The sequence below is a fragment of the Rhea americana genome, unplaced genomic scaffold (genome assembly GCF_003343005.1).
Source record: "Rhea americana isolate MKP2758 unplaced genomic scaffold, rheAme1 scaffold_450, whole genome shotgun sequence".
NCBI classification, from domain to species: domain Eukaryota; kingdom Metazoa; phylum Chordata; class Aves; order Rheiformes; family Rheidae; genus Rhea; species Rhea americana.
The window spans coordinates 61,014-80,631 of NW_028186591.1; the positions used below are offsets into that span (position 1 = coordinate 61,014).

Consider the following 19,618-nt stretch of genomic DNA (forward strand, 5'->3'; position numbering starts at 1 on the left):
CTATCAACACACTTAAAAGTTCAGTAAGCCTGTATAGAGAGATGCAGGTTGCTGGTTGCATATAACAAAATAGCTGAACCAGTCCAAACCCAACTTTTTGACAGTGCAGTTACATTTGCAAGATAAAGAAGTTGCTGCAGCGTTTTAGTACCATCAGACAGTGTTATGGTCTTTCCTTTATGTTTTGCGAAACAAATGGTTTTTGAACTGACAGATGAATGAACTGACAAAAATTAAAGAAACCAAAATATGAGAACCTCACATTCCAGAGAAAAATAGAGGCAATTCTCAAGTAGATCTCAGCACTTCCTGAAGTGTTTTGACCTCTGTAATGGCCAATTCCTGTTTCTTTGACATCTCAGATGGGAAATCTCAAATATCCAAATCAGAATTTAACATTTTCACTAAATGGAAGGGTAGTAAAAGCACTTGAGCATTGCGTATGGAAGACTTTTGTGTATTTTAGACTTTCAATAGATTTCCTTTTTTAGCTCCTTTTTGGTGTAATGAAAGATACAAAGGTACAATAAATAGTTCTCTATTCAAAGTATTCAGCAGTGCATCCAACTTAGCCATCACTAACTGCAGTTGCTAATTTGACCAAGAGATGGCACTGTCAATATATATACATTCATTACAAGGGAATGGTGATGGGATAAATACCTGACTGTATTTAAACCAAGACAGAAGGTACRTAAACACATATTCCACAAAGGTGTACGTGGAATGACTGATTACACAAGAAAAACAGAGTTTTGAAAATGACCAACGGGCTTATGTTTAGACAATTTAATACACTGAAAGAATGTGATTCAGTGATTATATACTCTTTACTTCTATTTATATAAACGAGGTCCAAAATACAGATTAAAATCATATATAATTGAGATATAAGAATTTGTTGACACGAATCTCACATAATTTTTTTTGGTCCATTTCTCCATTCTGTCTCCTAATTTTTGCAAATCTGGTAATCTCCATTAGTTTCGCTTACTAAAAAAATCAAAGCAATCTAAGTAAATTTTTACAACTAAAGCTGTAAATTACTAAAACTAAGAAAGTTTGCATTTAGCTTAACTGACACACAGAAGCACACAATTGTAAAGTTTAATATGCAAATAGTAAGAAAAATGCCAAGCTCACTGGATCAGATTTTGCAATGGTTTTGTAGTATATCCAAAATCTCATCCTGGCATGGCTACAGTTTCCACTGAATGCATCACGGTTTTTGTAAGATTAGGGTCCCTTTTTTTCTATTTTACATGTGTCTACATTGATCTCTGCTTGCTGTTTTATGGCCTAGACATTCAAAAYCAAAAATTCCTCCACAAGTACTTCAAAGCTGCCTCCCTCGTCTTTACTACTCAGAAAAATTGAGCAAGCTTCGCCACCTCATTTTTTATGGGTTTTTAAAACAATTCACGAATTTGTGAAAGATCATAGATTTCTGCAAAATTACTCGTGACCCTCTCCACAGTGGAACCTGTTTATTTCTGCTGTCTTGTTTCTTATCTTTTGACCAATTAGTCATTCATGCAATGACCTTTCTTTTATTTTACAGTAACTTCAAGAGTCACAGAGTATTTAGTCCAAGTCTTTGGTTTGATGTTTTTAAATAGTCTGCATTATGCTACAGACATTTCACACTTTTTAGTTGTTGCTTTTAACATCTTTTCTCATTTTGAGGTGGTTCCACTCTTTGAAATTAGGCACAAAGATAGTGGATACATTGGCTTTTTGACTTCTTCAATAATATTTGAAGTACATTCTATGCACCGCTTAGAGCCAAGTTAAGATTTGCATTTCCTCTTCTGAGCTTGCTGATCCCCAGCTGTTTGAAGAAGTTGTCACTGTCTGGCTTTAAAAGCTTCACATCCTACTGYAGCATATCCCCATATGAAGGTAGGAAAAGTCAGCCCTTCTGTTCTTTAAAGTGGTCTGAGAGATAAGAGTCCTTCTCAAATTCTGCACAGCAGGTCAGCAAGATAAGCTGAAGGAGAGGTGGCAACATCATGTCCCACTCTGTATAAGGAAACCGAGTAAACAACTTTGTAAGTGGATTATTTTTAGAGAAAGCTGAAGGAAAGAGCCATTGCCCACGACGGCGAGCAGAAGCTGAAAACTTCCACAGGACCAGTGAACCAGACATGGACCAAGGTGAGCAAAAGCCACCTCGATTAGCCTCAAGTATTTGCCAGTTGTCTGTACAAGAGAAAAACTGTCCCTGCCCAAAGCATTGTTCATGGGGCTTGTAGAAGAGGTGAGCTTCTTAAAGGGCAGGGCCAGGAAAGTACTGTTAAGCTGAGGGAGGTCATTTCAGGCAGAAGACTGCTCATAAAGGGGAAACAAACAAAAATTGGTCTCAGTGACCAAGAAGAGTTTGGGAATAGTGGTAAGAGGCAGCTAAGGCAGACCTGTAAGAGTTTGGAAGAAAGGGCAAGCGAGTTGTCCTTAATATGGGGAAGGGGGTGAGGTAAGGCAGACTACAAAATTGGACCATGGAGATGACCAGGTGTTCTCACTGGTAGAGAAAGTACAAGATCAAGGTTCCATACTGCAGTTAGCCAGAATAGACATTTTCACCACAGAGAAAGAAGAAAATAAAGGAGGTCAGAGTTGGCTCTGTAAAGATTAAACTGGTGCAGGGCTGTGACCTGGGACAGCACTAAAGGGACTTGAGAGCCAGAACAGAATCAGTCATGGAAAACTATGCATGACAGAATTCACATGGGAAAAATGCAATGAAGCACATGGTTCAGCGGGACACTCATAACCAACACAGAAGGGACAAGCAGTAATGGGAGAAGGTATCAATGCAGACGACAAGGCAAATTAGGCCAGAGCAGAGAGCAAACCACCAAAAATTACAAAAAGTAGCAGCTGTGGCTTTATACAGCAGGTGAATGTTCTGTGGATTTTTTGTTGTTGKTGGTGGTGGTGGTGGTGGTTTTTTTTGCTTGTTTGTTTGTTTGCTTTACTTATTGGCTGGAACAAAGGGAGAAGCCTTGGTCAGGGAAGGAAGGTAGATGACAGGATATACATATAAGGGGCAGCAGTTACAATCCACAGGCTCAATGACCTCACTAATGAGTTGGGAGCTGGAGAGATGACTGAAGTCAAGATAATTGCAAGACTGAAAGAAAACAGGTTGTCATCTGCTTGTCAGAAAGATACCTGGAATGATTAAGAACATCAAACCAGAAGACAAATACAAGTATATGATCATGCTAAAGCCACTGAGCATGAAAGGAGATAAGAATAGGTCACTTGAAATTATGAACGATCTTTTTTGCTCTCTTCTGGTGCTGGACAGAGGCTGCTATATACATAGGAGATGGAAGGAATAGGAGTAACTCTTCTGCCTCTACCATCTCTGGGTGCAAGACTACCAACCAATGTGATGCAAATAGGGAATGACTGGTATCTGATTTGCTGCAGTCCATTATAGCTCCAGAACTGTGCAGCAACACTGCTTTTTCTCCAGCTGGGAAATTTACATCAATTGCTGCTTTTTGGTGAATATCACACATACCTAATACAGTAAGTGCTGGAAGACCTTGCATGCACATGGCTGGTCGGGTGCAACACCTCATCTGCAGTGCACAAATTCAATCATGTTTCCCCATGGAAAGAAGCTGCTTTGCATGCTAGTGGTGCCCTTGACTGCACTGTGTAAGACTGCAGGTGTAATTACAGTGCATGCTCAGTGCTAACCACAACCTCTGTATCATTTGAACGGTCAGATCTGTTCTACGTACTTGGCTGGGTAGAAGGTGCTTTTGCGTATTTCCTTTGTTCGCTTAATGATGCTAAGGTATAAGCAAAGGCAGCTCATTAGCCACCTGACACCTGAACAACCAAGCTTAGAGGGAAGGCCCTTACAGTCACTGGGGAAGAAGGGGGTAATGTCTGAGTGGAAACATCAGCTGTTGTTGTGTGTCTCACGATGAAGCTCAGGGGTAGAGAGTGAGCAGCTCACAAAATCCCAAGCTCACTTGCTCTTCTCATGCTACAGGTCTGAGCAACAAAAAATGTGATTTCAAGATTGCAGTGAACAACAATAATCACCACACAAAAGAAATCAGCACTGACAGGCTTGTGGTGAGGCGGGGGCAGCCATTCAGCATCACTGTGAGCTTCACAGCTCCTATACACAACTACCTGCAGCAGCTGAAGAGAACCTTCCTCATAGTACAGACAGGTAACACCATTATCGTGCCTATTGCAGCTCCAGTGCTCCACCAACCTGAAGAACAGAGCTGGTGGCGAGAGCCACCTTTAGAGCCAGACAGATGTGTCCACATTTAGAAGTGAGGCAAATGAACTTTATCTAAACCATAGTAGAGTCTCCTGCTGCTGGGACTGGCAGGCAGGGTCAAGACTAGATGTCTTTCTAGAAAAGACATTCTAGCACAGTAGTCAATGCAGGTTCACAGCTCAATGATGCAAGAGGTCTCACAGGGACTTTTCTCACTCCTGGCTTTTTGTTTAGGAATGTTCTAACTCAGCTATCCTGTTACAGACGTCTTCTGTTACAGAATGTTTCCTAGTGAGGCCCCTCAAGACAGAGCACCATTTGCTCCCAACTTGTTCTACCACAATCCGAGCACTTGGCTGTGGCTTTTGTCACAGGATACTGATTCCCAGGAGCAGTAGGTCTGCACCACTGTGGCTCTTCCTGGTTTCTACAAATCTATGAAGTACACGTTCCACTTTCAAACAAGCAGGCTTGACTCCAGCACAAGCCTCAGGAAGATTCTCTAGGGGCTAAGACAGCAGTATTAAGCTGCTAAAGGATTAAGAGTCTCCCACATAAAAGAAGAGCTACAGCCCCAGATCTAGATATGGTCTCAGCAATTTGCARGGGGTTGGGATGCATGTCTGAAGTAAACATAACCAGATGCCTTTGGCCGCAGGATCCCATCCATCCAAAGCAGATGAAACCCAGATTGAATTCCCCATCTCCATCCTGGGAGATCAAAAGCAGTGGAGTGCAGCACTAGAGGAGCAGGACTCATGCTCCTGGACCATCTCTGTGAACACACCTGCCAACGCAGCCATTGGCCAGTATGCTTTGCTCTTACGTGCCTCCAAATCTTATCATCTGCTGGGCAGCTTCACCCTTCTCTTTAATCCCTGGTGCCAAGGTATGTGGTCATCAACGTAAAGGCAGGCTGGGATCAGTTATTTCACATAAACAGCTTTGAGCTCCAGCACATTGCTGGGAGACGTTGAGGCCAGTTCATCTAGTGTTCCCCTCTACTTCTGCCCTGCTTCTCACAGCACCTCAGGAAAGAGGTAGGGCCTAGTACAGCTCAAAACTGCCTGCCTCAGCACTCCTGCCCTCTTGTCAGCACCCTGTTCTCCTGTTAAGGTAAAAAAACGTTTGATAATCTCAGTTTCCTAAAATAAAGATTTAAAGATGAGTCAAAATTATAATTGGTCTGATCAAGGCCGCTGTATTGTTCTTAGGTACAGAGAAGTCAACAGCTAGGACAGTAAAAGAGCTGATTAGCACAGCAGCCTAGGGCTGGAGGAACATTTTGGACTGGACAGAGAGAAACTGCAATGAAATAGTTTTCCTGTCCGATTCAGAATCAGTGACATTTTCCCTCAGATAGGGACTGCCTAAGCACAGTGAAATCTGCTAATGGAACAGAGATGTAATTGCATCTGAGACCAGAAAAGCTTTCCTCCTGTTTCCTCCCCACCCCCAACCCCCATCTAGATGATGAAGTGTTCTTGGGTAATGAAGCACAGCGGCAGGAGTACATCCTAAACCAAGATGGTATCATCTACGGAGGGACTGAAAATGCAATTCTGGCACAACCCTGGGACTTCAGTCAGGTAAGAGAGCACAGGCATATCAAACCTCTTACAGCCACAAGCAGAGGAAGAGAGCAGATCTCCTGAGTGTATAGAGTGCTACTCGTTTCCATACAATGCCTTTGATGAAAAAAACTTGCCCTCAGCGCTCATTATCTGTGTACAAGACTGTGTACAAGAATGGAGACCTGCATATGAAGCTCCAGAACCCAGCATATGTAATTTTAGCTACCTTCTCAGGCTGCCCTTTATGTAGAGGGGGTGTTGATTTATATCTGCACTTTACACACTTCCCCCTCATCAATAGTTATAAATGCACTTTACAGAGCTCAGGAATACTGTYTGGAGATAGTATTTTACAGATAAAGTGAGGACAAGGGGATTTTCCAACTTGCTCAAGGTTATCTGACCTAGTCGGTGATGAGGCCTGGTTTCCATTCCACTTCAGCGCCACCAGATCACCTCTGTGCTAACCCCGAGAATGTTCTAGAAAAGCATGAATTCCCCTCAATTAGGGGAGGCAGCATCATACTAAGGCATTTCCCACCTTTCTTCACTAAAGCTGTAGGTCTGCAATTAGTATGCTGTGTTCCCCCTCCAGATCTCTGCCTGGAGCTCTCCTCCACAGCCCACTTGTACCAGAGTATCAGCAAAAAGGGAGAAGTAACTGCACAGCTATAACCCCTTGCAAGGACTCCTGAGAATAAACATTCAGGCCAGATTTTCTGAGATGATGTGTTTTTGTTTCAGTTTGAGAAGGATATTATAGACATCTGCTTCACAATGCTGGATGTAGCTGAACACCAAGACAAGAATCACACCCAGCGCAAGAACCCTATCTATGTCTGTCGCACAGTTGCTGCCATGGTAAGGAGGGCAGACAGCAKCCCTGATCCTAGCAGAGAAGACTCAAATGCAGAGCAAAGGCTAGAGTCTCCCCGTTCCCAGTTTATGGCAACCCACTGACCAAAGAGCTAAGCCAGCCCCATGCTGTTCCAAGCAACATCTCCCATCTCTAGCCCTTCCTGTCACCCATGCAGCAAATACATAAGGCTGCAGGAGTTTCTTAGCAGTGACAGCACACTCACTGAACAAATCTCACAGAAGACCTCACCCGCTATGCCCAGCCACAATTTTTATGTTTGCACAAAAAAAATCCTTTTAGTTGCAGCTGCATTGAGAGTAGCTTCATCAAATGGGATGAGTTTTATCTACTAAAGAGAGGCAATTCCTTAATCTATCTTTCTCTCCTTCTTTCCTGAAGCTGAACTGTGATGAGCTTAGAGGAATCCTGACAGAATGCAAGACAGGGGAATACTATGATGGGACACACCCTTCCAAATGGCTGGGCAGCAGCCCCATCCTCCGTCAGTGGGCTGCATCGCAGTGCAAGCCTGTCCATTATGGGCAGTGCTGGGTGTTTGCTGCAGTCATGTGTTCAGGTACAGTTGTCGTTCAGAGACTTATATGTGTTGAGAAGTCTCCTTTGGTCCACAGAACCTCTAGCTTACACTTAAATTCCTGGATTAACAAGGATCCCAGTGACACAACTTTTAATGTTTAGGTGAAAGACAGATCCTCAGTGTCTCCTCCATAATCTCTACTCATCATCAATACTCAGCATTGCTAGCTTTAGGCTATAAGAGTGTCACTACACACCATTCACTAAATGCACCTGTGACGGCTTCCTTCTTGAAGAGGCAGTGCCTCTTGCAAAGCTCAGACTGCAGGCCTGGTGCCACTTCCAGTACGCCTAGTACCAAAACAGGCTCTATATTTATCAGCTGAGATACAGCAGGATGCATAACTGATTCACGACTCTTTCCTCTGCACAGTTCTGAGATGCCTAGGAATTCCCACCAGGGTGGTCACAGGCTTCACGTGGGCTCACAACACTAACARCAATCTGAGAGTGGACGAGTATTATGATGAAGATGGGACACTGTTGATGCACGAGAAGAGTGCCCGTGTCTGGTGAGAAAACATGGCATGGGCCAAGCAAGAGTTTGAGACAATCTCTGGGTTTAGGAAGTGGAGAAGGGAAAAAGGCAAACAGTTGCAGGGAGATGGGTGGGAGACAGCACAGCTGGGAGCCAGTCTACCTGATCTGTTCTTGAGAAATCCCAGCAATAAAAATTCAAGAATGCCCTATTCCTAGGGTTCATAAAGAAAGAATAATTGCCCAGTCCAGCTGCAGAAACTCTATTTGTGTCAAAAAACATGGCCTTTAGCCTCCCCAGTGTGCACTGAGCTCTTTAAAAGAAGTATTAACTGACAGTGATTCAGCTCAATCCTCAGTATAAGCTGGTGATGGTGTCTCTCACAGGACCTTCCATGTTTGGAATGAATGCTGGATAGTTCGAAGGGACTTGCTACCAGAGTACAGCGGGTGGCAGGCACTGGATGCCACCTGCCAGGAGAAGAGTACAGGTAATGTATCAAAGCTAGACTTGAGGGAAAGAAGAGTGGAATAAAGTAATTCAATATCCTTCCCTTCTCCAAATACCTGTGGGAGGATGCATAAAAAGACAGGGACTCATCCTATGTACTTTTGAGCAATTAATCATCATTGATCTGTTCAGTTTGGACAGCCTGGGGAGCCCTAAGGGCTCCATCACAGCACAGCTCCCTGATGTCCTCCTAACCTAGATACTTCTACACTCCCAGTATGGGCCTACGTTTATAGCATGGGCCTAGTTGGTAAGCCATATGATTCTAACTTGACTACTTTTTCTTGTCAGGTGCATCCTTCTGCGGGCCAGCCCCTGTTCAAGCCATCAAGGAAGGGGACACAGAAGTGGATTATGATGTCTGCTACTTCTTTGCTGCCATAAATGCTAAGCGCCAGGTCTGGATACACAAAGCAAGTAACATCCTCAAGCCAGCTCTCGGTTGCACAAAGTACACTGGCAATAACATCAGCACCAAGAGTGTAGGCAGTGAACGCTGTGAGGATATCACACACAACTACAAGCATCCTGAAGGTACAGGGTGGGCAAGAGGCTGAACACATCCCCACCAGAGTTAAAAGTGAAAAGGCAGGGACAATAATGCAAGCCTGTATCAGAGCATCAACTCCATCCACTTCTCATTATTTCCCCTTCCTGAATGACAAAGGAACACCTTACTCTTGCTGCTTGCAGAATGAAAGCACAGATCATAACCCCAATTTTTGTCCTCCTTAATTACGGTAWCCAGCTCTCTAGTAGGTCACGAGAGGCTTTTTATCCACCAGGCACTTCCCTGTTTGGCAAAACCTTCTCTCCTGATTTCTGTTATCTGCAGAGTAAGAGTTCTTTACACTCACCTCCCAGTACCTTTATTTCAGATTCCAGCTCTCTGAAAAGGAATGCTCTGCTCCCAGATATTATCCAAATYCCTCTCAAAAAGTTACTCCCCCATCAGAATCTATTACTGAGGCCTGCTCTCCASATCCAACTCTACCATCTCATCATAGCCTACGATATAGTGTTTCCTTCCATCACAGGAGAACATAATACTGCTCAAGCAATGAATTCTGGCAAAGCTTGCTGTAGCATCTTAAGTTATTACAATTTCCAGCTGTCCCTTTTATTCTGATAGATGTTAGCAGCAAACTGCTTCAAAAAAATATTACAAATCTTCCCAAGTTAGAATTTTTCAGGCAAATCCAGATGTCCAGTCAGCCAAAATCCTTAAATCCTTAAAGWGCTACAACCAGAAACCCAATGGCATAACTATCTGATCTCTTAGAAACCGTTGTGTACAACACTGCCAGGATAATTCACTGCCATCTTTCTGCATTCAGCTCTTTACACCAGTAAAAAGGAAAGAATACTAACATGTTGCGTGCTCCCTTTTTTTGTCATAGGTTCTCTTCAAGAAAAAGAGGCACTTGAGAAAGCCTATAAAAAGATACAGAAAACTGAGAAAACTTGCAGCAACAGCAAAACAGAATTTAGTTCCATTCCTACTGCCCTTGAGGAGCCAGTTAACCTTTTTRTCGACCTCCAATCTGAGAATTCTCTGCTACTGGGACAGGATGTCCCACTTTCCATTAAAGTGTTTAACCACAGTGGTGGAGAAAAAGCTGTGCACCTGGTACTCGGGGTCCAATCTGTATATTATAATGGTGTACCCATTACCCAGCTTTGGAAGGAAAAGTTTAATTTTATCCTCAAAAGCAAAGAAGGTAAGGACTCTATTGAATGAACAGCCAGAAAAGTATATAAAGTCCTCTCAGTCAAGGAAAAATGCACTTAGCCATAAGCTTACAAAAGGCTGGCTAGATAACTGGTTGCCAGTGATTCAAATCACCTTGGCAGAGGAAAACAGTACTGCAGYGCATGCAGTCTGAACACCTTAAAGATTTTGAATTTACATATCCAGTTGGAAACACTTAACATTTAAATGGCTGCAGCAGTTTTGGTACAATATTGACTATTAAAAAGGTTTTGGGGAGCTATGCAGGCTAAGACTAGGCTGAACATACCATCACTTGCATTGTCATCTGTATCTCACTACTCTTTATTACAGCTAACACACTGCAGGTCTCTGTGCCTTACTCACAGTACAGAAAAGACGTGGGAGAGAGCCATCTGCTTAGGCTGACTGCCATGCTGAGAGATGAAGACTCCTTCTATATATACTTTGCCCAGGAAGAGATCAGCATTTGCAACCCCCCTCTCACTATTGAGGTTAGATCAATCTGTCATTCTGTTACAGCAGCAGCAAGAAAACAGCTTCCATAAAGAAAAAAAAAATCTGCTGGGCTGAGCAGAGAGGTGGCTGTCCTCATGTTGTTTTCTTTCAAAGTGCTAAGTTACCAGTTTGGGAAGAGATGCGTTAGGATGCACTGTTGCATACAGTGCTCCCACTTCTAGCTTGTTCATGTGTGAGTATAGGGAAACTTTGGTGATTCTTAATTCACTCCCCAGTCTGGAAGTCTGAGGCTGCAGTAGGAAACCACAGGAGAGAATCGTAATTCAGAAGACAGTAATCTGGACTTTACCTCTTTTGGTCACCAGCAGCGCAGGCTGAGACCTTTGCCACAAAAAAAGCACTTCTCTCCTTTTAAATCCCAGAAGTTTCTCTTTCCTTCTCTCAGCTCTGACTCATTCCCTTCTCTAACAGGTTCCAGAAAACATAATACAGTACCAGCCAACCACAGCAGAGATCAGTTTCCTGAACTCTCTCACCGAACATCTGGAGAAGTGTGTCATTCTGGTTGCAGGACGAGGGCTCATTTACAGAGAGAGGAAGTACAGGTGAGTGTCAACTGACTGACCTAAGAATGATAAAGGGAAAAATAGACACAATAGTGGCTAGAAACCCCTGTACAGGAAAGGTTGTCCCCCAAAATAAACAGCCAACAAGGAGGCAGGAAGAGACCGCTATAGCTAATAGCCACAGGCACTCCCTTCATTACTTACAGATAATGCAGGATATTTCAGTCACACTGAAAAAGAGAAAAGGCAGAGACCAGAACTTTAAACAGATGTTTAATACAGACGTTGAAGCTAGTACGACATTTGTGAAAACTCCAGCCCCTAAGTCCTAGACAGCAGAAGGGAAGCCCCCTGCCAACATAAAGCATAACAACAAAGTACCATGACACTAAGAACTAGGCGTATATGCACATTAAATAAGATAGTTACAGACCACTGAACTAAGCCATACAATTCAGAAATTATTTGCTGTTTCTCTAGCCACCTGAACATCTTTAAGTAAGGTAAAACCATACTGTGACATACATACATTTCCACCCAGTACCCACAGCCAGCAACACGAACAGTCCCTGGCTATGGTTTTAGCCATCTCCCCCCTTTCTCTGCTGGAGAACCAGGCAAATCTGACTTAGCCAAAACTCACCAAAAGAGGCATGCTCTTCTCCACATGAAAAAGCAACATTTCTCTCCAGAAACTGTAGTGAAACAAAATAACCCTAGGTGTCTCCATGTGGAGCTCAACCCTCCTGCCACAATTCCCTCCCAAAATGCTATCAGATCAGAATTCCAAAGTGGTTGCTTAAATGACAGGTTTTTTGTTTGTTTGTTTGTTTGTTTGTTTGTTTTTTGGGGGGGGGGGTGTTGCATCACACTCTTGTCTAGCAAATGCATCTCCCAGGCCCTGGGAACTAGAAATATGAAGAGCTACACTTCTTTTATCATCTCCCTTCCTTGCCTTCCAGGCTGGGCTCTGTGCAGCCTACAAGCATTCAAAAGCTTCATATCCCGTTCACCCCCACCCAGGCAGGGCCCAGAAGACTCACTGCATGTCTGGACTGCATTCAACTCCAGAACTTGAAGAGCTACAAAAGTTTCAACATTGTAGCTGCCTGACACTCAACTCAGAACAGGTCCTGCTATCCCCTTTTCAAAAGGGGTGGTCACAATCTGTGCCATGAACATAAGGTAGGCTCTCTCCATAAAAGAAACTTACTAGAATGTAGACAAGCATAAATGTTAACAGTTTAATTAAAGTCATACTTAAAATCATGTTTGACTTTAATTATTTTGTTCAAACTCAACTCTGTCTCATCTGCCACTATGTCTGCTCTCAGGTCTTCTAAGTTGAACCTTTCTGTGACAAAGATAGGCAAAATGTTTAAGCAGATACTGTGTTTCTCACCATGCATACTTGCTGAACCTACCACTGCTTAGCCAATTCTTCTCCTATCCATGGCAAAAAAGCTTAACTTAGAACTTTAAGGTGATGATAGATGTTGCATTTTTCTAGAGATGCACTCACCTCTACAGGTCCGTGAAGTTGGCAAAGCAGTAAATAATATTTTCTACTGCTTTCTCAGCGAATAAAAGAGAGATCATTCATTCTTCCCTAAAGTTTGAAAGGAAGCAGGAACATTGCTGCATTTACTTTAATGGTTCATTTGGTGGCTTGTAAAAGAAGCAAGAGTCATTCCTTCTGTGTATATCCTGCCACATGAAAACAGATAAAGCCACCCATGCAAATCTAACATTTTATTGCTCTTTGTACCCCATAGTAGCTGTAACATTGAAGAATGGGGCACATTCACAGCATTAAGATGCAGCACTGCATCATTCACGGAGTCCAAACAAAAGTAACAGTTTTTGCAATAGCAAAGGGTGACTTCTCCCTTGGAAAACTTAGGAATCTTCTGCCAAGAGACAGTAAAGTTATCCCTTAAAAGAACTGTCCTCATCATTCTCCTATAGCTAGAGAATGGCCAGACAGATTTACTGGGAAAGCATATGCCAGAGCCAGTGGCACAACACATGTTGATGTAGGAGGGCTAAAGTTCACCCTGTGTGAAGTTCTTGATTTTGTCCATGTTGTGATCTACTGCACCAGTGAGAAACTGCACCCAGCCCTCCTCTGACGGCAGACATACATGGCTTGTCCTGCGAAAGTTGAGGAAATACATTAGGAAAGCCTCCTCAGTGCCTTATATCTGCACCTGTAGACTACAGAACCCCCCCAAAACCACACGGCTGTTGTGAAGTGCTGAATTACAACAGCAATAAAACAATACTGCTGTAGCCTCACAAAGTGCTTTGAGCAAGGAAGAAGCCACATCCACGTCTCTAATATCAAACCCTGAAACTCTTGTCTTCAACATGGACCACTTTCTTTCCTACCATCCTCCTCCTATTCCCATCCCTCTGCTTACAGATAACATGCCAAAATACAAGCATTTACTATTTAGAAATGAGTCATCCTTGACAAGAAGCAGAATGATATCAACTTTCACATCAGGGAACATAACACTTGCAAACTGTAACTCATACTCACTTTGTAATTTCTAAGACTTTCTTTAATACTGACGTCAATTTAGCAGCCTAGAAAGAAACAAAAGCAAAATGAAGTGAACCATACACGGGAAGAAGGGGCCCAGCAGTATCAGAAAAGAAAGAGGCACGCAGGAGTGCTCAATTCAGCCAAGAATGAATAAAAATGCCACAGACTGATGCAAGAGGAAGCTAACATTGCCATGCTGGGAGTGTCTCCCAACCTACTGCTGGCTAGGACAATTTTTAAAAAAATGACATTAAAAAAACCCCATATTTTAAAATGCTTTCTTTTCAAAAAGATAAGCACACGAGAAATTGGTAATTGGAATTAAGACATGAAATTACAGGTAACTGTTTGCAATGTAATTTGATATTAAGCAATGTTTAATATTTTGTACCAAAAGATCAATGCACTGGCCAAGTACAAGAAACGAGAACTAAGAGTCAGAATAAAGAATCTCAGATCTGGGAAGGTTAACTTAACTGAGGTTGAAAGGGACCTCTGGGGGTCACCCAGTCCAACCTCCCACTCAAAGTAAGGCCCACCTCAAGGTTTAGTCACGTTGCTCAGAGCATTGCCAAGTTTTGAAAATCTCCAAAGATGGAGATTCCAATGCTTCTCTGAGCAACCTCTGCCAGTGCTTAATTATGCTCACCGTGAAAATTTATAATTCACAGTTTTAATTTAGATCACTTCATTTGAGTAAATCTTCCTGACACAGGGAAGAAAGTAGACATGGAATACACTGGCAGCCTTAGACCCCCCTTGCCTGAGATACTGCCTGAGAGAAACATAGTTCCACCTCAAGGAAGATAAATGTGTAATTATCAAAGGGGACTCTATCCCTAAGAACCAGTTACTAGTACCCACCATATGCAAAATCCCTCCAATTCAATTTTCTCTCCTTCCTACAGCCAAGTAAATTTGCATGCAGGCTGCAGATACTTACATTGAGTCGCACAGCCAGCTGGTTCATAGGTGGATACATGCTCAGTGCCAGCTCATCAACACTAGAATAGAAGAGAGGGGAGTCACCAYTGAATAAATAAATATCCCTGATAGCACAACTCATAGATCCTTGGTCAAAGCCTACACCAACCCTAGCACTGCAGAGCATGACAATGAGACATCCATTAAATGAACGGGATGCTTTTCGCTGCTTTCTCAGCCTTCAGTGCCCACTCCCACCTTATCCCCACTCACAGCCAAAGAACTACCTCAAGGTGCAGAACAAGTTCCTTTCGTAATCTCTCAGCAGCCCGTGCCATAATAGCATCTTCAAACACAGCAGCTTCCACCACTAGCTCACAGATTCAACATCATATAGATTTTCCTGATCCACTCTCCAGACCTTAGGAAATATGCGACTACTCTGGAGCAGAAAACAACAAGGAGAGAGACCTGCTTACCTTGGACTGATCTCATTACCGATGTCTGCAAGGTCATCCAGCTGAGCAATCTGTTCTGAAGAATCAGCTTTTCCATGAGCCTTCACTACACCCAAAACCTTCTTCAGGCAAGCTTTGGAAGCCTTCATTAATCCCATGCAGGGTCCCAGCAGTTTCCGGTCAGCTTCTGACCAGTAGGTATCTCTGTTGCCCCGAAAGCCCAGCTCCTCATCTTCCATGATGTCACTGTAGGGGTCTTGCCCTTCCACCAGAGCCTGAGAACACAGATGCATTGAAAACTCAGGGCCTACCATCCATTTCAAGAGTATTCATCAAAAAAGGGAAAACATTATCTAGAAATCTATAAATAATTTATGGAAGAATTTCTCTTGAACTAGCATCTCAGTTGCCCAATTTTGTCAATCCTAATGAGACTAGTTTAAGAAAAAACACCCCCCCTGCTCCAATTCAACAGTGAGCAGCAAGAATTGGGCAGATAGTCCCATTCTTATATCAGCCATACAAAAACCATATTTAAGGTAGCAGGATCAGACTTGGGTTTAAAAACTCATTAAGATCCAAGCAATGCAATAATCTAGTTTGATTCAATTCAAATCATAGCCTCTCTAAAACTATCTTTGTATCACTGCAACCTGTCACCACAGGTTTTTCAAGGGCTTAGGGCATTCCTTACGTGTTCCATCTCTTCCAGGGCATCCCTGACCACACCTAGACATGCAGCTAGAGCTGACACAACTGCTGCCTGGTTGTCTGCAAAAACAAAAGGAAGAAAAATCTGACACAATACTAATTTAAATCAATTCTCAACAACACTCACCTAGGTTTGAGATCATTAGATCTTGAGACCAAACATTTTTGGATCATTTTTGCAGAGCTCAGAGCTATGTTGTTGCCATGAGAAGAACCTGACCTGGCTTCCAAGCTTCAAAAAATACTACACTTCTGCAAAATGAGCAAGTCTCCATGGTGCTAGCTACAATATTCCTCACAACGGGCTATTGATATTCCAAAACCCCATATCCTAATCCATTTTTCTTTTCACATACATAGTACTCACCTCGTGGCAGATTGGATGCTTGCTCACATGCCTCCCACACGCTACCAGTTGATATAAGCTGTTCCTGAGACAAGCTGAAACAAACCAGAACCATTCAGAGTTAGAATCAGTAACACTGCTCTGCTAAATTGTATTTTTCTTTTCTGCAGTCACTGAGCAGCTGATCATTAGTATCCTGCACCTGTGCAAAGCAACAGGTGCTGGTTCCTTCTGAGTTTAATTACTATTTGGAAAAAGAAGCAGGAATCTCCACAGAAGCCTCTCAAGGTGTCTGTGCTTACATATCTTCCAGGATCTATCTAAATCAGTAGTCTGTATCAGAGAATGTTGACCTCTGCCTAAGGGCAGTGGTCTGTAATTACTGAAAACAGGTTCAACAGTATTTCCCAGGCAGCATAGTGTTCCAATAACTAGCTTCAGAAAGTCAAGCAACCATTGTGTAGGACAGTCCACGCCAAGGGCGAGCACTGCCCACCAGTGCAAACAGTACCCCAGCACCTTCACAGGAATCCTGCTCCCAGCTCCTTTCCTTGCCACAGATAGAATGAAAATCTGTTCTCTCTGTACAAAAAGATACCTCACTCAGTTACTGAGTACTGTCAGGCCTTGAATGGATTCCACCCTCCTAGGACTTTAGCTGGCTCAGTTAAAGAGTTTAGATGGCTAAGTCCAAGGTCAGTTCTTTTGTCAATAATAGCTCTTGTGAAGAAAGTTATAAGCAAGGCCGAGTCCCTCCTTGCCCTAGAAGATGCTTTTAAGCTGAGGTTCTCTGGCTGAGCCCTGTCTGTGCTACATCACAGCTGTATAGTAGCTATGTCTGCACCCAGTTTCATACCTCCTCAATTTCAACCCTGATTCTGACCCACCGACTTGACTTTCTGGCTTGACCCTGGGCCCAATTCACCACTGACCCAACTGGACACTGATCTGTGTCTAACCCTGGTTACTGTCTCAGGATCTGACTCTGACTTGCTGGCTTGACTTTCCAGCTTGATCTCAAATGTACCTTGTTGCTATAGACTTGTCTGATGATCTAAACTCTCAAATGAACATGGCTACCTTCACCACGTCTGCTCTGCTCACTCAGATACTGTGAGACTGGGCCCTTACTGGTGAGGGTGCTGCCTCTGCCTGCCTTATAACCATGGTCGGCTCCTGGCTCCCCACTTCCCTTTGGGAGCAGCCTGCACTTGCTGCTCCCTGACAAGGGTACTTGTAACATTTTCTTTCTTCTTTCTGGAAAAGTACAACCTCTCCAACGAAGTACTGAGAATTGTTTCTGTGAGCTGGATCATTCCTTCTACTACTTCAGTAGTTGCATCTCGTACCATCTTCCGAAGAGTAGTACCTGGTTGAGATTGAGAAAAGAGACAGCAATGACAGAAACCAATTGCCAATAATGAACGCACAGGCAGATCCATTCATGCAGATGCACGTTATATATAAAGACACAGGCACTTTGAAGGAAGTGATGTTTGTTCGGATTTCAAAAGAACTTTAGGCAAAAATCTCAATGTTTTATAAATACGAATGCTTAATCAACTATACCTCTTCCTAAATTATAACTCTTTCACAGCTGCATATCCACAGGAGTAGACAGTGGAATGGTTCACTTATAACCATGCTGCAAGTCTATGGAATAGCTGACAATGGGACTCTCTCTGCTCACGAAAACTTGCTCTCCTGTAGATGCCAGGTCTCCTACTGGGCACCCAGCACTCCCCTACTGGGTTTCATCATACAGTGATGAAAGAACTGGCACTGCCCTGCTGTTACTATCTCACCTTGACTTTTAGGGAGAGAGTAGTACACTGTGGCAACTGCAAGAATTGCATTTTGGATATCTTCACTGAGCTTCTGACAATCCTGAAAACAGACAGGCAAAAGGATTAATCAGGAAAAGTGCACCGCTGCATTCCATTTAGAAAGTCTCACAAGCAATCACTTAAATCCAGATTACTTTGGAAAAAAAAACAAAATAAACCCTACAGGGAAGCATAGCAATGGTGAACTTACCTAAGAAACGAATACAGCACAACGTTAAGTCCAGCATTTTAGTGTCTCTGAAGTCTGCAAATGCAGACCGGAATAATTTACTATAGTTGCAGACTCACCGTATGCATCATGTGTTTGCTCATGATTTGGTCATCAAAAACACCCAYTAGTCTCATGGTCATGCATCAGAGAGCAAGAAGTAGCTTAGATCACTAGTCTGAATTTATGATTTTTTTCTCTCTTCCAGACACAAGCGTGTTAAAACTTCTCTCACTTAACAGCAAAAATACTTTCATTTTTAGCTAGATTTAAGATGCACATCGGGCAATGTGGACTGTCTCCATCTGCAAGCAGCTGTACATGTTAAATGAYGTTAAAGAAAGGAATATAAAAATACTTATTTGGTATACTCCCCTAACTTCTAGAAATTAGTTCTTTAGGCAATTCTTGAACTGGATTTACATGTTCTACAACATACAGTCCACACGAATGGTTGCGCTGAATCCAACAACTGTTTCAGTCGAGTGAACCAGGAGATATCTGACATTTATCAAATGCGCTGCAGTTTCCCACTCTGGGGAAGCTTTTACTCACCTCTGCAGAAGGCAGTGGAGGCCTTGAGAATGCCAGACTCAGCTTTGTAGCTTCCTGTGATGCTGCTTTGAATGTCTGACCTAGGAATGATCCAATGGGAAAAAAGATATTTGTCAGAATCTTAAGTAAATAACGAAGAACAGAGCAGCTAGATGAGCAATATCTTCTCTGATGCTGCTTAGCCYTAACATCTACCCCAGGATTACTGTCCCTCATTTCTAAATGTGACAAGAATACAAGCTAAATCATACAGCACAAGAAAAAAAATCCACACTGCAGCTGTGTCACACCAAACTGCCCATTCATTTCTACTTTTTTACTYGTCTGGTTCTGAAATCCAGGATCACATTTTGTCTCCCGGCCCACGATGCCTTTACCAGGACATCCAGGCAGGCTTTAACAGAAACCAAGCTTTTAAAAGGCTATGTAATGACAACTACTTCATACTGCCCACTGCTTTGTCAGCAACACCACCATGGAGCTAAGGACAAGAGCATGAGCCCTGACCACAGACCTTCCTGATGATCTCTCTTGTAACTCACAGCCATATCGCATAACAGCACCAAAGTCCCACCTCCGCCACTGACACTGCCCACAAAAACTGCTGAACGTGCCTGCGCAGCACCCAGCTCCGCCCCGCCAGAGCCCAGGCCCTGCTCTGCCGCGTGCAGCAGCCCAGCCCGCCCGCCGCCCGCTCCGTACCGAGCGCGTCCCAGAAGCGCGGCGGCTCGAACGGCTCGCGGCCCTCGCCCGGTTCGCCCTCTGTAAAGGCAGAAAGAGACCTCAGCCAGGCCAGAGGCGGCGTGGCGCGGCCCCTGCCCCGGCCTCGCCCGGCCCCCACCTCGGACCCGCGCCAGCACCGCGAGCAGCGCGCCCCGCAGGTCTCGCAGCGGCTCCCGCGCCAACCGCGGCCCCGCGCCCGCCGCCTCCATGGCGGCCCAGTGGCGCTCCCTCACGGCCGTCACATCCGCTTCCGGGTACGAGG

The 19,618-nt window shown here is 43.7% G+C and overlaps 2 protein-coding genes across 5 annotated transcripts; one reads left to right on the top strand and one right to left on the bottom strand.

Moving 5' to 3' along the window:
* The first annotated feature begins 1,976 nt into the window (after positions 1-1,976).
* On the top strand, positions 1,977-12,302 carry LOC146589527 (protein 4.2-like). 2 transcript variants are annotated; one of them, XM_085316095.1, is made up of 13 exons: positions 1,977-2,157; positions 4,016-4,201; positions 4,917-5,147; positions 5,729-5,847; positions 6,577-6,693; positions 7,091-7,268; positions 7,662-7,800; positions 8,153-8,256; positions 8,568-8,810; positions 9,677-9,997; positions 10,342-10,502; positions 10,939-11,072; positions 11,996-12,302. In XM_085316095.1, the coding sequence occupies exons 1-13, from the start codon at positions 2,148-2,150 to the stop codon at positions 12,144-12,146; spliced, it is 2,094 nt and encodes a 697-aa protein (XP_085172221.1). In that variant the 5' UTR covers positions 1,977-2,147; the 3' UTR covers positions 12,147-12,302. The 2 variants fall into 2 exon arrangements, with proteins under 2 accessions (XP_085172221.1, XP_085172222.1); XM_085316096.1 differs by lacking the exon at positions 10,342-10,502.
* Positions 11,291-19,593, bottom strand: CCNDBP1 (cyclin D1 binding protein 1). Of its 3 annotated transcripts, XM_085316097.1 has the most exons (11): positions 19,475-19,593; positions 19,336-19,395; positions 18,634-18,713; positions 17,829-17,910; positions 17,296-17,392; positions 16,045-16,118; positions 15,661-15,737; positions 14,988-15,241; positions 14,528-14,588; positions 13,579-13,625; positions 11,291-13,187 (listed from the first exon to the last, which is right to left on the bottom strand). In XM_085316097.1, exons 1-11 carry the CDS (start codon positions 19,563-19,565, stop codon positions 13,079-13,081), a joined length of 1,032 nt encoding a protein of 343 aa, XP_085172223.1. In that variant the 5' UTR covers positions 19,566-19,593; the 3' UTR covers positions 11,291-13,078. The 3 variants fall into 3 exon arrangements, with proteins under 3 accessions (XP_085172223.1, XP_085172224.1, XP_085172225.1); XM_085316098.1 differs by lacking the exon at positions 19,336-19,395; XM_085316099.1 differs by lacking the exons at positions 19,336-19,395; positions 19,475-19,593 and adding an exon at positions 19,148-19,208.
* Between the last annotated feature and the right edge of the window lie 25 nt (positions 19,594-19,618).